Source organism: Montipora foliosa, chromosome 5, assembly GCF_036669935.1.
Source record: "Montipora foliosa isolate CH-2021 chromosome 5, ASM3666993v2, whole genome shotgun sequence".
In the NCBI taxonomy this organism is placed as follows: domain Eukaryota; kingdom Metazoa; phylum Cnidaria; class Anthozoa; order Scleractinia; family Acroporidae; genus Montipora; species Montipora foliosa.
The window spans coordinates 21,460,900-21,475,899 of NC_090873.1; the positions used below are offsets into that span (position 1 = coordinate 21,460,900).

At 42.2% G+C, this 15,000-nt stretch overlaps 4 protein-coding genes across 4 annotated transcripts in view; 1 reads left to right on the forward strand and 3 right to left on the reverse strand.

Annotated features, from left to right (window-relative positions):
* Nucleotides 1-5,209, forward strand: part of LOC138003749 (YTH domain-containing family protein 3-like) — a 5,294-nt gene extending 85 nt beyond the window's left edge. The window contains exons 1-5 of the mRNA XM_068849972.1: nt 1-70; nt 191-215; nt 307-386; nt 590-2,059; nt 4,770-5,209. The exon at nt 1-70 is cut by the window's left edge and continues 85 nt beyond it. Of these exons, the coding sequence (XP_068706073.1) occupies nt 50-70; nt 191-215; nt 307-386; nt 590-2,059; nt 4,770-4,805 (1,632 nt within the window). The 5' untranslated portion in view covers nt 1-49 and the 3' untranslated portion in view covers nt 4,806-5,209. The remainder of the gene's footprint in view (nt 71-190; nt 216-306; nt 387-589; nt 2,060-4,769) is intronic.
* A 2,919-nt stretch (nt 5,210-8,128) lies between these two features.
* LOC138002420 (uncharacterized) lies at nt 8,129-9,049 on the reverse strand. Its single transcript, XM_068848463.1, has one exon. The coding sequence runs from the start codon at nt 9,047-9,049 to the stop codon at nt 8,129-8,131; it is 921 nt and encodes a 306-aa protein (XP_068704564.1).
* Nucleotides 9,050-9,866: 817 nt separating this feature from the next.
* Nucleotides 9,867-11,177, reverse strand: LOC138002422 (uncharacterized). Its single transcript, XM_068848464.1, has one exon. It carries the CDS (start codon nt 11,175-11,177, stop codon nt 9,867-9,869), a length of 1,311 nt encoding a protein of 436 aa, XP_068704565.1.
* A 2,612-nt stretch (nt 11,178-13,789) lies between these two features.
* Nucleotides 13,790-15,000, reverse strand: part of LOC138002423 (uncharacterized) — a 1,722-nt gene continuing 511 nt past the window's right edge. Inside the window, exon 1 of the mRNA XM_068848465.1 lies at nt 13,790-15,000. This exon is cut by the window's right edge and continues 511 nt beyond it. Coding sequence (XP_068704566.1) covers nt 13,790-15,000 — 1,211 coding nt within the window.

A 15,000-nucleotide genomic window follows, 5' to 3' on the forward strand; every position in this document is an offset into this window, starting at 1 on the left:
CGCAAATTGAAACTTTTTAGTGACCTAGGCGATTACATTTTTGTGGGTCATGTCAGCGACAATAGACCAGGTAAAAATTTCTTAGATCTGTGCATTTGTCTGTATTAGTAATCAACTTCGAAAACCAACAACGACTAATTCCAATTTCCTTTTGCATTCCACATAATTTTCTTCTCTCGTGTATTCGCAGCGACCCAAGGATCATGGTGGAAAAGGTACCATATAATATCTAAAGCATCATTTTAGAGGGGAAAAATATTTTTGTCTAGTAATCTCCCTGCTCATCTCTGTCGCCATGAATTTCAGGTTATGCGAATAAGAATGGCGAACTACAGAATGTGGCGAACGAAGACCTCGATCGATACCTTCATCCGGGAACGAAGCAGGTGAGCTTTTTGCGATATTTGCCTTTGAAACGTGTCCAGCTTGGATCATTTTCAATTCTGTAACCTTTCCTCATCGAAAGAATTTAACAAAGTCATCGTCACTAAGCGTTGCCGTGTTATTTTTCTTTTTCCGTTCTCTCACGACCATGGCGTCTTGGCGAAATGGCCTCCGTTCGTCGTCGATTTCCTGGGTACGTGTTTAGGGCAATGAAAAGCAGTTGAACACTCAGCCAGTGAACACAAGCTTGCCCAGTCAGTTGACGGACACTTATTTGCCTCCATTTTATCCCAGTACAACGACTGGATCTAATACGGGACTGCCTCCGATGCCTTTTCCGTATCTGAATGCGGCAGGAATTAGCGACGGGACTTGGTCAACTGGTGTATCTTCGCTAAATCCCAATACTCTTTTCACTTCTTCGGGTTTCAGTGCGGTCGGAAATGGCGAACAGCTTTTGCCAGATCAGATGTTTAATCACAATGCTGGCGTTGCAGTTTCCTCAAACGCTTATTTAAGCAGTTTAGGGCACAGCTCCCAGGGACCGCCAGCTCTGTATTTCCCTGGGACATCAAATGACATCTCTTGGGGAGAGCAAACGCAAGCCTCTGGAGCGCCATTGCTTCCAAATTTTTACCAGCAACCACCACCTCCGACTTCAGAACACGAAGCCTTAAATCCAATTGGGGTCAACATTGACTCTTTCAAAGGAGAGGAGTTTGGCTCCTCAGGCAATGTGGAAAATGCGCTTTCTAGTTTGGCTCTTGCTGTGGATGACAAAGGAAAAGAAGGAATGAATGATAAAGGCAAGGTGACTAATGTATCAAATATTAGTACTACGGAGGTTAAACCAAAATCTTGGGCTGCAATAGCTAGTCAGCCTGCAAAACCTAAGCCAAAACTGCCACCACCAAAACCTAAACTGCCTCCTCCACCAACTTCTCAACAAGCTATGGCATCTACCAAAGTTGACTCTGGAAGCTGGGGAAATGCTGTGAAATCAGGGGTTTCAAAGCCTTCTATTGGTCGTGGCACTAGGCCCCGACCCAGCACTGCAGGAGGAACTGTCTCTGGAAATCCTGGATCTTCAAACCCACCTGTTACTCCTTCAGAGTCGGTTCCAGTGCTTGAAAAATTGAAAGCCAAGAATTGCTACAATCCAAGGGACTTCTCTCTTGAACAGAAACATGCCCGCTTTTTTATTATCAAAAGCTACAGTGAGGACGATATTCATCGTTCGATCAAATACAGTGTGTGGACAAGCACAGAGCATGGAAATCGGCGTTTGAACGAGGCATTTAAAGAGCAGAAAGGTCATGGTGCTCCCACATATCTCCTCTTTAGTGTTAATGGGAGTGGACACTTTTGCGGTATGGCCATGATGATGTCAGAAGTGGATCTGGAGATTGAGACTGGTATTTGGTCTCAGGATAAGTGGAAAGGAAAGTTTGAGGTAAAGTGGTTCTATGTCAAGGATGTTCCTAACAATGCATTGCGTCACATTCGATTGGAAAATAATGACAACAAACCTGTGACAAATTCCCGGGATACACAAGAAGTGCCTCCTGAAAAGGGCAAACAAGTCATGAAGATCATTCACTCTTACAAGCACCAGACTTCAATCTTTGATGACTTTGGCCATTATGAGAAGCGGCAGGATGAGGAATTTAAGAAGGTAAGCTTTCTACAATGGCATAATAATTAAATGTGTGTCTGTGGCAAATAATAATAATAATTGTCATTTGCCACTTATTATGCTGTGTAATTTAAGAACTTATTTAGCATTTTATTGGCATGTGTTGAAAATTTTAATATTTCGTCTTGAAGGATTATCTTGGCAAACAAAGCTTACCAATATTATTCTAAAAGTTGCCCAAACTTAACCTGAAGGTGCTCTAGCTTAGTTTTGTTTTACTCCAGCAAGTTCAGTTATAATCACAAACTCAGTTGTTATTTTTTTGGATGAAGTGATGTTCATCAAACACTGGCTGATTGAAAGTGGTTTGGAGAAAATGATTGGTTGTTAAAGGTGGCTGAACACAGTTTTTCCATGGTCAGTTATTGCTGCCGTGATGAGTGAGCCTGAAGCTAATGAATGCGTCAGTGCTCTAATCAGGAGAAGAACACACTTCTCTTTGAAACACAAGAGATTGTAGTCAAAGGCGCGAGGAATTAATTGTGGTTAAGTGCGAATTGAGGAATTAAGATGCCCGATCGGATCAAGCTTGCATTGCAGCCACAGCTTTTCACTGGACTGTAAGGCGATCTCTGTGGAAAAAAAGGGTCTGTAAAACATTTAGGATCCTTTCGATATTTGCAGTGAGAGTTTTCAAAGACTACAAGCAGTAGTTAGGACATCCTTCAGACTTCGTGAAATGTAATGTTTCTGGTATAACGGAGTCCAGAATCATTGACAAATTTTTCACTTATCACGAGGCTGAGACTGTGAGGGGGGCTATTTACGTTGTATTGTTTCCTCAGAAACGATGCGTACAGTTATTTTGACCGCAACTTATACCTTTTTAGAAAATCAAACAGATCACACTTACTCACAATGTATGATTCAAAGTCCACTGATGGGCAAAGTGTTTAATTTCAATCAGTCACATGAATCATCTTAGTATTTGGCGCTTATTAAAACTATGCTCATTTCCTCAAACTGTTTTCATTGTTTTCTCAAGTGTGGTCTAGATGAGGGTCCTGTTTGTAATGACCCTGCTGCAGACCTATTAAAATCTCCCTTCAATTTCGTGCATGAACTGTCATTCAATTACTGCAAGTATACTTGAACATCTCCCTTCCCCTCAGCAGCATTTCTACCATTTAGGTAAATTAGTTTATTGAAGGCCAGCATAGATTTTGAAAATCAAAACAATACAACTATGGCGAAAAACTTTTCCCCCTTCTTGCGATGGTCCAGGAAATGCAGTATAAATTTGCTTCTGTTACAGAAATGAAGTGAAACCAAAATGCTGCACATGCTCATTTGCTCAAAAATTTGTGATTGATGATTGATGTTGCTGCAAATTATTGTTGTAAGACATCATTAGTACAGTGTATTTCTGCAGCACTTGTCGTAAGGCTACCACAAAATGTTTTAGTCATTGTGTAGTGACATCTCTGCAACTTGTTCACAATATTTCGTAGTTCAGGGTGGATACTTTCTTGACACTTGTGATTGCCTATCATGACACCTGTTGATCACCTTGACCAGCAATGTGCAAACTTTTGAAGCAAAGTTGCTGGAGAAATTGACTCCTGTAACAGTGCCTTGCCTTGTTTGGGATAACGTCTAGAAATGTGCATAATTAGATGCATGACAATTTTGATAAGCATCAGCAAGTGTTCCCTTACTCTCCTCTCAAAGTTCATTACATGCATCTGGGATTACATACAATTAATGTCATAAAGTGTTCCCCAACTCCAGTCCTCAAGTGAAGATTCAAAAAATACTTAAGGACGGTGCCTACTACTGTTATTGCGCACACGTTCTGCGCATCTCCAGATACTCGGATTTCCTATCGGTGATGCTTACTAATGCAGGGATATTTTTCTTAGTAAGTACTCTTGGTATCCAAAAAGAAAATTGGGGGTAACCATGCATTCTTTAAAGATATTGAGCTTGAATTTGAGAAGGATGCCATACGTTGCCTTGTATTTATAACTTTAGAGCTTTATACAAATATTGTTCATAAATTATCTTTGAAAAATGTGTGGTTGCCCCCAATTTTCTTTTTGGATTTTAATAACACTTGGGAAGATCTACCTTTCCTGCATAATCATAAATCGGGGACAAAATACCATTGAATTAGTAGGCACCGTCCTTAATTGACCACTTGCCATAGGGGCTTTTCAGGGCCATTGAAACACAATGAATCAAACAACAGAACACAACAACAACTGTTAAGAATCCCAACTAGCCAGAGGCAAATCCGTTGGCTATTAGAAAGTGTGGACGAGAAATTGAACCAGGGACTACCAGGAACAAATTCAACGAGTGGTCAGAACGAGTCTTGAACCCGGGAACTCCAGGTCTCAAGGCAAGCATCCTAACACTAGGCTGCACTGCCTCCAAGATAACCACATCAAAAAATAAGGCTAACCCTTACATTTACCTTATTGTTGGAAAGGGGTTGCAAATGCTTAGAGTTAAAGGGAAACTTCTTGTTGGATTTCAACATTGGGTCTGCATCTAATTGCGTGGATTTCTAGACATGAGTGCGTTGTTTGGAAGGCCTTTCAAATAAGTGTATGAATAACTTTAAAGGAAGCAAAAAGACCACCTCTTGAAATGCAAGCAGCTTCAAGAATACAAAATAAATATTAATTTTCAGTTACAGTAAGTAAAGTTGTGTTCATTTGCTTTTTTTTTTCTGTTTTCTTAGGGAGGCAAGAAAGTGGTTGGCGTCAAGGCACCCTAAAGGGTAGCATGAATGTTGAATCCTGGTCGTATTTCATATAGTGAAACAGAAACTACAATATTGACTTTATAGTATTCATTTCAAGTTGGGTGAAGGAACCTTTAGCGAAATCAATGCTTTGGAGGACACTAGGTCATTCAATTAGTGACTAAAATCTTGTATAATCTTTACATCGAGAAGAGCAATCATCCACATAAACTTTAGTAAGGTATTCTCGGTGATACAGAACAAGTGGACATGGTTCTGTGGCATTGCTTAGGAATAATCTTTGAATTTTTATTCCAGAAGTATGTTCTGCATCTGAGCTATTCAGTTTGCTAGTAGACTTGATCTATGTAGCTACTGCCAATTGAAGTCTATTAACCTAAGGTTTCATTCACAATAAACAACTCCAGTACAAACGTTATGGTGGTTGTGTTGTCTTTTGCATGTGCTCATTGTGATCATTGCTTCTATTTCTGCAGTGACCTTTGATCATTGTATTAACCCCTTCCCTCCTGAGTGACACTGATAGCTTTTACTCTATCGAATGCAAGGCAATTTTACTCGTCAATGGGGTGAAAGTGTTAACTTTGATGTCCAGTTTCAGTCAATTTGTTCATAGGTAAGGTTGCTCATACTTTCGTAATAAGCAGAAACCCAGCTGAAAGCTTTGTTCAATAGACCATATTCGTATTCTCAGTATTGGACTGGAACTAGCTTGCAATGGAGGCTCATGCGGGGAAATCTTTTCAAATGCAAATACTTTTTAATATATATACCCCCGCATTAACCTCCACTGCAAGCTAGTTCCAGTCCAATACTGGGAGTACGAATATGGTCTATTGTTACAGTTCGGTGAACTAAACAAAATTGGTAGCAATTGGTGAACTCAACAAGTTCTGGGTACTTTCACTGATGGTCTAATTAAGCAAATGGTTTTGGGTTTTTCTGATGAATTAACGTCTTTCCCTTTCCATATTGACTTAGAGATGTTTTTTTGTGGTAGTGCCCTGTAGTGCACTACACACTATGTCACCGGGTTGTAAGAGTATAAGTCCGTGGTGACAATAGGCCCGCAGCGCGTGCACAACTCACGAACATAAACAGGTCTGTTTGGAAGCGTGCTTGAGTTTCAACAAAATGAGCGCCACAATCGGCAAGAATTTGTGATGCTGATGAAAAATAAAGCAGCTGCTATTTCCAAAACGATGGAATTACCTGGTGATAAATAACCTCGTCTAGGAGAGTCCAGGCCCGTAACCAGGGGGGGGGGGGGGTGCACGGGGTGCGTTCCCTTCCCCCCACAGGCCCCAAAGGTCCGCATTTTGATACTCTATATACAAGTTAATGAGTGCAGTCGGTTAAACTTAACAGTGATATTTAAACAAAATCAACGATTCGAAAAAGCAGTAATGTATTCACTGGGAAACTAAAACCAGCTGCATTCTAGTAGCCCGTGCTATTCAGAACATTTCAACGAGCGCACAGATGTCCGAGCTTATCCATAGGTGCGTGTGCTCGTAGTGTGCTGTGTATACCTATGAAATATAATGGCTCTAAACTTAACTATCAACGCTAAGAACCAACTGAAATGGCATGCCCTGGGTACCAGAGTGTTTTTTTTTTCCTTTGGTGTGATGAAAATGAGCGGCGAAGCCGTGATACCGATCGAAGCCGTCGTGGCAAGGGAAGAAAATTCCCTGGTCACAGCGGTTGGGAACCTCACTTCCGTGATTGGAGATCATGAACACATGGCTGATTGCTGTTTGCAGTCAGTGCTAGTCCTTTCCGAGTGAAAACGATCTAACATTCAATTTCACTAGTGGAACCGCGATAGTGCACCCCAGTGGCCAAAAAACCGGTTTGCTTTAGAAAACGAAAATAGCGGTAGAAGGCTGTGAATTCAAGAGAGCATTTAGAGGTGCTGTACAATACGCACTAATTTGCTCGTTGGGTGCCCTTGTGTGTAGAATCTAGTTGACAGTATTGGACAACCATCGCGGGACGGGGATATAAAGAAACACCGGTATCAATACTCTGCACTATTCACGTCACTCGAAATGAAGCGCGAAGATTAAATCCCGGAGGTGTTCTCGCCCAATCTGCTATAACGGATTCCCTTGAGCTTGGTGATCCCTAGGGAGGATTAATAATGATAGAACATGACTCTCACTGCATTCTGCTCCTCAAACTTGATCAAGCGCCCAGAAGAGGAGATAGCAACGGCCTTCCCACCCAACCCTAATCCCTTGAAATTCGTTGTCAAACACCGTAGTCAGAAGGTTTCCACCTTCTTCTTGGCGCTCGATCAAAGCTCCCATACCTCTATTGAAAAATGAGTTTGCGAGTGAGATTGTTGTGAAATAGAATACTACTCTTTGAAGTTGATATCAGGCGTCAGAATTATTGTAATAACATATTTTGATAGAGAGAGATATCTTCTTCGGTGAGGTTATTACCATCGGTAGAACCAATATGGCGTCGGTTTGATTTGGCATCCCAAACCAAAGAGAATTCGCCTAGAAACACATTGCTCGTCTTAGTGGCTTCTTAACTCAACAAAAATGTTCCATGGACATTTTAGCTCTTGATTCATATTAAGTTGCCGGTTTAGTAGTAGAAGAAAATAGAGTTGGCACATAAATGTAATGGAGCGGCTAATCGCACACCAACTTGCCATGAGGTAACCCGAATCGCTTAAAATCCTTGATTTCACCTCGGTTGAGTTACCAGTGAAGACGAGTTGCCTTGTATATAGTATGAATTCAGAACTTTATTCCGCAAAGACTTAGAACTCTCTAGATAAGTATTCGTATTTCTCCGAATGAACAGACTTCTTTCTACACGAGAGATCGTGAGCTTGAGACTACACGATCCATGTGCGAAGTAAAAACACTCGATACAAAAGTGTCAATAAAAAAATGAAACTATCCAATCCATTTCGTATTCGAGTAACGCAATAGAGTACAATGTAACGCAATTCTGTTCCAACACACTCCCCCCCTTGATTGACCCTGTCAATCAAAGGATTTTACATCAACTTTAAGAGGCAACATACAGCAACGTTCCCTAAAAAGTAACTACGACAGATACTGTCAGTTGCAACGCACAATGTCCACTTGATCGTCTGGAATAAATCTAACAACCGGCTGCGCTGCATCTTCCTTCTCCTTGTTAACACGATATTGACGGTCTTCAGAAACTTCAATAGGATACAACCTTTGGACCGGGCGTTTGATTTCGGTTCTGTTCCCCTCAGAACCCAACTGAACGATAACTGCGCGCACGTGATTATCTTTGCCATGAATTAACTCCTTTACTGTACCAAGTTTCCACCTTTGTCAAGGCACCTTTTTTTCATGAACGCATACCACGTCTCCTTGCTTGATCACTCGAGATAGTGCGGTCTTCCTTCCAAGATGATGCTGGCGCTGCTCAGTAAGGTATTCCCTTCGCCAACGATTCCAGAAGTGTTTAAGAACCATATCAAGATGTTTCCGTCTTCTGGACAACTCGATTGCTGTGGTAGGCGGAATGGCGCCTTCGGGCCTTAGATTGGGAATAAGTAATCTTCGCACGAGGCATAGGGAGGCAGGAGTGAGTGGTTCTTCCAGGTCTTCATAGAGGTAAGTCGAAGTGCGTGAGTTAAGAATTCCTTCAACTTCAATCAACGCCGTTTCGAACTCTTCATACGTGACTCGTGCATTCCCAAGAGTTTTTTTGAGGCAACGTTTCACGGAGCGCACCATACGCTCGAAAAACCCTCCCCACCATGGGGCGCGAGGAACATTAAATTGCCAGGTAATTCCATGTAAATGAAGAAACGTTTTCAGTCTTGATCCCTTGAAGGTCTTCCCATTGTCGGAAACGACAAAGCGTGGCATCCCCCTTCTCGATATGAACCGCTTCAGGCCCCTCAAAAACGTTTCTGTCGTCAAGTCAGGTACAAGCTCAAGATGGACGGCCCGAGAGGAAGCACAAGTAAAGAGAGCAATGTATGCCTTGAAGACCTTCTTACTCTTGAAGAAGACATCTCTTAAATAGACTGGCCCAGCAAAATCGACACCAACCTGGGTGAAGGCAAATTCATCTGATACTCTGAAATCTGGGAGGGGAGGCTGAGGAGGAGCATTGTATGATCTCCCTTCAAGTTTCTTGCATGTAGCGCAAGGCGAAATCACGTCACGTACGGTCTGTCTACCCCTTACAACCCAGAATCTTGACCTTAAATCAGTTAGTGTTTCTTTGACGCCGTTGTGCATGACATTGCTGTGACTCCTCTTGATCATAAGAACAGTGAATTGATGTTTCCGGGGTAGAATCGCAGGAAAACGGGCTGAATACGGCAGGGACGCATTATGTAGTCTTCCTCCACATCTCAATATGCCCCTGTCGTCTTCACAGAGACCCAAGGAATGACGCGTTTGTCCGAAATCTTCTTCCTCTCGCACATACTTCTAGACATGCTTGATCCACAGTGATTCCGCGTCACTTAATTCTTCCGGCTGAATCTCCACTGAGGTAAACTGAGGATGTCCTTGCCTTCCCCGAACGCGCCTGATAAATCTCAAAACGTAAGACGTTACTCTTAAGAGTCGGTAGACGTCACTGAAATTAGCAGGAGGGATTACTTCATCTAGTCCCTTGACTTCCACGGCAACAGCGACAGTAGTGACCTTTTTCGCTGGCTTGATTTCACTGAAGACGTCTTTCTCGAAATTCCTTGGTCCAAACTCCTTCTGACTTGGCCAACTGTCAGGATTCTTCCCCTTCAAGAAAGCAGGACCTTCCCACCAAAGTTTTTCATGTTTTAGCTTTGAGGCCTTCACCCTCGTGATGCGATGTCCGCTGGGTTTTGCGCAGAAGGGACATAATTCCATAGATCTGGCGCTACAAGCTTGCGGATTTCAACGACTCGATTTTGTACAAATGCCTTAAATTCCTTATCAGTCTTGTTGATCCACCACAATGCAATCTCTGAATCCAGCCAACATACACATTCAGTGATATTAAAAGATGGACCAAGTGCCTTATGAACGCTTGTGATTAGTCTTGCAAGCACCAATGCAGACAGAAGTTCTAATTTGGGTGTGGTGATACCAGTAAAGGTGATACTCTCGTCTTCGAGGCAACAAGCTTGCAAACAACTGAATTTTCTGACTGTATCCTAAGGTAAACAACATCACCAAAGGCTTTGTCTGATGCATCTCCAAACCCATGCAACTGAAATGTAGGAGTCTCAACACAGTTCAGTGTCGATGAGTAACATCTGTCGATTGAGAAACTCGAAATAGTTTGTATGTCCTGTAACAATGACTTCCACCGTTCCAGTACGTCTCCGTCCAGAGGAGCGTCCCAATCAACATCCCTCTTGCAAATGTCTTGAAACAGTATTTTGAATGCAACAAACATTGGAGACAGTATTCCAAGAGGGTCAAATATTTTCGCAATAGAACTGAGAACGACTCGTTTTGTGACGATTTCTTCTGTCAGGTAACTGGTTAAGCTCTTGAAAGTAAAGACAAGCTTATCTTCTATAGGATTCCAAGATGTTCCCAGCACCTTTGGAAGACCTTCTGAATTATCCACATTCTGAAACTGTGTCTTGGAGAAAGTCTGATCTTCTTGCTGTAAATCAGGAGAGGGGTGATGCTGTATCGCTACTTGGCCCTCCTCTGACTTGATTCTATTTGCCAACTCCTGATCATTTGTCAGCCACTTGCGCATGTTGAAGGCAGCTTCCACGAATCTTTTCCTGAGTTTGGAGTAGAAGTCATAGGCTGAAGGAACATCAGGCTTTGAAGAAGCCAGGTCATCCACATAAATAGAACGTAACACTTCCTCAACAAATTCTGGATCTCTATCCATGTACTTGTTCAGATGATGTCTAATAGTTCCATTAAGGAGAAATGGGCTGGAATTAACTCCGAAGACTACTCTGTTGAATCGCATAATGAGTACCTTCGTATTGTCAGTAAGAATGTCATTAACCCAAAGAAATCGCAGGAAGTCACGGTGCTCGGGAGCAATAGCAATATTCAGGAACGCCTTTTCTATATCGGCAGTAAGTGCAACCTTGTGAGCCCTGAATCGTGTCATTAAATCGAAGATCATGGGAGTGAGGGGTGGTCCAGAGTACAAGCAATTGTTGAGGCTTGGTCCATCATGCTTAGCAGATGCGTCATAGACTACGCGGAGTTTAGTTGTGTCCTTATCAAGCCTGATAATCTCTCGGTGAGGTAAATAGTGGATCTTGCCTACTTCTGTTTGTTCCGTCAAGTTCACTGGTTCAATAGTGTTCCTTTCAAGTTGCTCCTTAACGACTTCATCATAGTGTTTGAGGACTTCGGGTTTCGATTTTAGTCTCCGCAGCAATGACTCCAGCCTCATTTTGCTTAAATGATAGTTGTCTGGGAGTAAGGGATGATCTTGCTTCAATGGCAATTTGACTTCATATAATAATAATAATAATAATAATAATAATAATAATAATAATAATAATAATTTATTACTTATAGTGCGCCTGTTACATTGAGAGATGCTCACAGGCGCATTACAATATGGAAAGAAAAATTACAATATCGAGAGAAACTTAATATACCTTAATTACAAGTTGTTATAATATATAAAGCTCATTAAACTTATTTACAAAACCTATTTACAAAAGATAATCTATATATAAATAAAAATGAGCCGCATAGTTACTGTTTCTCATAGCAGCTGAATGCATCGCGGAAAAGATGCGTACAAAAGATAATCTATATATAAATAAAAATGAGTCGCATAGTTACTGTTTCTCATAGCAGCTGAATGCATCGCGGAAAAGATGCGTTTTCAAAAGGCGCTTAAAGGTGTTTACATTGTTCGCATTTCGTATTGCCTTGGGGAGACTGTTCCAGAGTTTTGGTGCCGCACATGTAAATGAGCGGTCACCAAGAGTGATAAGACTCTTGAACGCAGGATACTTCAATAAGAGTGTGTCCGAATTGGTTCTCAGGTTATATCTCCCAGGCTTTTTCAGTTCTATGAGTTCTGATAGGTACAGGGGTGCAAGGCCATTAAGAGTTTTATATACAAGCAATAATATCTTAAACTGGATTCGGTAGCTGACAGGCAGCCAGTGGAGATTGTATAACGAAGGTGAAATATGCTCATAGCGGCTGATGTTACAGATGACACGGGCGGCCGCGTTCTGGACGCGCTGAAGTTTTTGTAGTTGGTTACCTTTCAACCCATAGAGCAGGCTGTTGCAGAAATCTAATCGACTGGTAACAAATGCATTCACTAAAGTCTGTGCGCAGTCAGAGCTAAGATATTTCCTTATTCTCCTAATATTGTAGAGATGAAAAAATGCAGACCTACAGATGTTATTAATGTGCGTGTCCATCTTGAGTTGGTCATCGAACTAGCAGCCTAGATTTCTTACTTTGCTGGCTGTTGTAACTATGCTCTCTCCAACCTGTAAGGAATCTACGTTGACTTTGGCAAGTTGTTGTCTGGTGCCAATTACGATAAACTCGGTCTTGTCATCGTTTAGCTTTAATCTGTCTCGGAGCATCCATTTCCTTATATCCATAATACAACTTTGCATGGCCTCTAATGCTGCTGACTGCTCAGAGCCTGAGTCTGCGCTGAATGATACATACAGTTGTGTATCATCCGCATAGGTATGCACATCAGGAAGGTGATGTTCGATGATTTTGAACAGTCTACTTGTATAGAGAACAAACAAAAGAGGCCCAAGACAGGAACCCTGTGGGACGCCGTACTTTGTATGGGTCTTGGTCGATGTCTTGCCGTTGATGGAGATAGACTGAAATCTGTTGCGAAGATAGGAGTCGAACCACGAGTAGGCTTGCCCTGATATGCCAAATTCAGAGGACAGACGGTCCAGCAATATGGTGTGATCGACAGTGTCAAATGCTGCGCTAAGGTCAAGAAGCACGAGTAATGTGACACGCTGCTGGTTCATGTTGAGTAGGATATCATTTTTGACTCGCAACAGGGCAGTTTCTGCACTATGATGTTCACGATAAGCAGATTGCGCCTTAGGGTAGAGTCTATTTATGGTAAGATGATCGTGGATTTGACAGAACACTGCCCGCTCAGTCAGTTTTGAAGCAAATTGAAGATTGCTGATTGGTCGCAGGTTGGCGAAGAGTGCTTCAGCAGCAATCTTTGGTCTAGGTCGAACATCTGCTAGCTTCCAGGTATCAGGGAAGTTGCCATTTTGAAGAGAAAGATTTAACATCCGAGTAATGATGACTGGCAGGAGTACATCTAGACTTTCGACCACCAAGGAGGTGGGCATGGGGTCTAAACTGCAGGTCTTCTTGCTTGATCTCCCAATTAGGCCCTTGACGTCTTCTTCACTCAGTTCTGTAAAGGAAGTCAACTGAGTAGGACATGATGTGTATAGTGGTTCTGTCGCTGTTGGACAAAGGTTTGAGGCAGCTGTATCAAGTTCAGTGCGAATGCGCTCAATCTTCTGTGCAAAAAACTTCCCGATGTCATTGGCTGGTTTTGTTGTATCATTATAGCCTGGGAAGGTCAGGTCGGCTTCTTGATTAAACAGCGATTTTGCACATTTGAAGAGCTTACGTGAGTCATCACTGTTTCCTTGTATATCTTTCTCCATTGTGCCTGATATCTTCAATGAATTTCTCATAGACCGTCGGTTCATCGTGTTTGATTCCTAGCGTTTCTAAATCCCAAAAGTGCTTAATTTCTTCTTCAAGTGAATCTCCTCCTTCAATGACACAATTTGAGATCTTGAGCACATGGGTTTCGGTAAGATTGATTGAGGAGTCTCCCTGCCCTGGCACAAGAATTCCAACTGGTCCAGGAAGTATATAACCGACTTTGGTAGAAAGGGCAATAGGACCTGATTCTGGACCACGAACAACACTTCCACTTACAAAATTCCAGTAGAAATCTGCACCGATAAGTATATCTACACTCAAATCCTCACCACCATGGGAATTATCAGCGAGCCTTAAGCACTACAAGTGAGGGTGGTAAGCTTGAGTAAACTCAATGATTTGATTACTGATTGGTGCACGGATCACTGGTACTACATATGCTGAAACATATATCTGCATACCATCAACTGCCTCCACTGCAAATTGAACAATGTGACACTGCCTTAGTTTGGCAGTAGACTCTCCGAAGGTCTTGATCAGTAATGCGTCCTGGCCAGCCACAGGTAGCTTCAGAGTGTTCTGCAAGTTCTCTGAGATGTAGCTTCTTTGACTGCCACTATCAAACACCATTCTGGCATTGACAGAATGTTCACCACTTCCTGGCTTGGAGATGTTTGCTCTTGCTGTCTGCAGAAGTACACTGGATTTAGAGCTGACAAACATACTGGTAGATGAAGCTTGGAATGATGTTACAGTAGGGTTGAGTGCAACTCCTTCATTAGTGGCTGCAATTCTTCCTTGAGGAGTTGATTGTTTTTCCTTACTTGAATTTTCAAAGATAGAGGCATGATGACCCAAACCACAGATGTGACATTCCTTACTACACTGATTGGCGAGGTGGCCATTACGTAGGCATCTGAAACACTTTCCTTTCTGTCGAAGCAATTGCCTCCTTGCAGAGATGTCAGTTACCACATTACATTTAACAGATGGATGTGACCCCTTACAATATGTGCACCAAGGGCCTTGATGAATGCTTTTCCCACCGTCCGCAAACAAGGCTGAAGTTGTCGATGGTTGATAAACTGGCATACGCCTTGATGGGTTTGGCGTCCGAAACTCCTTATTCCCCACCTCTCCAGGGACATGTTGACAGTTCTCTCGTAATTGTAGCTCCCTTTGGAATTCGGACATAATATCCTTTAGGACCCACGTTTCAGACGTTAGATTTCGTGTGATGGCAATCCTGAACTCTTCTGGGAATTTTTGCGTGATCAAGGGCGTTAGAAAACAGCCATACGTTTCTTGAGAAATTTCCAAACTCTCGAGGCTACGCATATGTGATTCCACCGTATCATACAGATTACGAAGCCGTTTCACTTCATGAATGGACGTTATTTTCGAGATTTTAGTCAAAGCTTCAATGTGACTTGAAATGACGATTTGACGATTCCCAAATCTCTTTTTTAGAAGATCAATAGCCTTCTCATAATTGCCATTTGTCAGAGGCAATCCGGCGATAACATGGGCAGCAGATCCTACAAGCAGTGATTTCAAATAATTGAACTTAT

Bases quoted from the DNA above. Each gene is read 5' to 3' on its own strand.
- LOC138002422 (XM_068848464.1), bottom strand. From the start codon at position 11,177: ATGAGGCTGGAGTCATTGCTGCGGAGACTAAAATCGAAACCCGAAGTC.
- LOC138002420 (XM_068848463.1), bottom strand. From the start codon at position 9,049: ATGCACAACGGCGTCAAAGAAACACTAACTGATTTAAGGTCAAGATTC.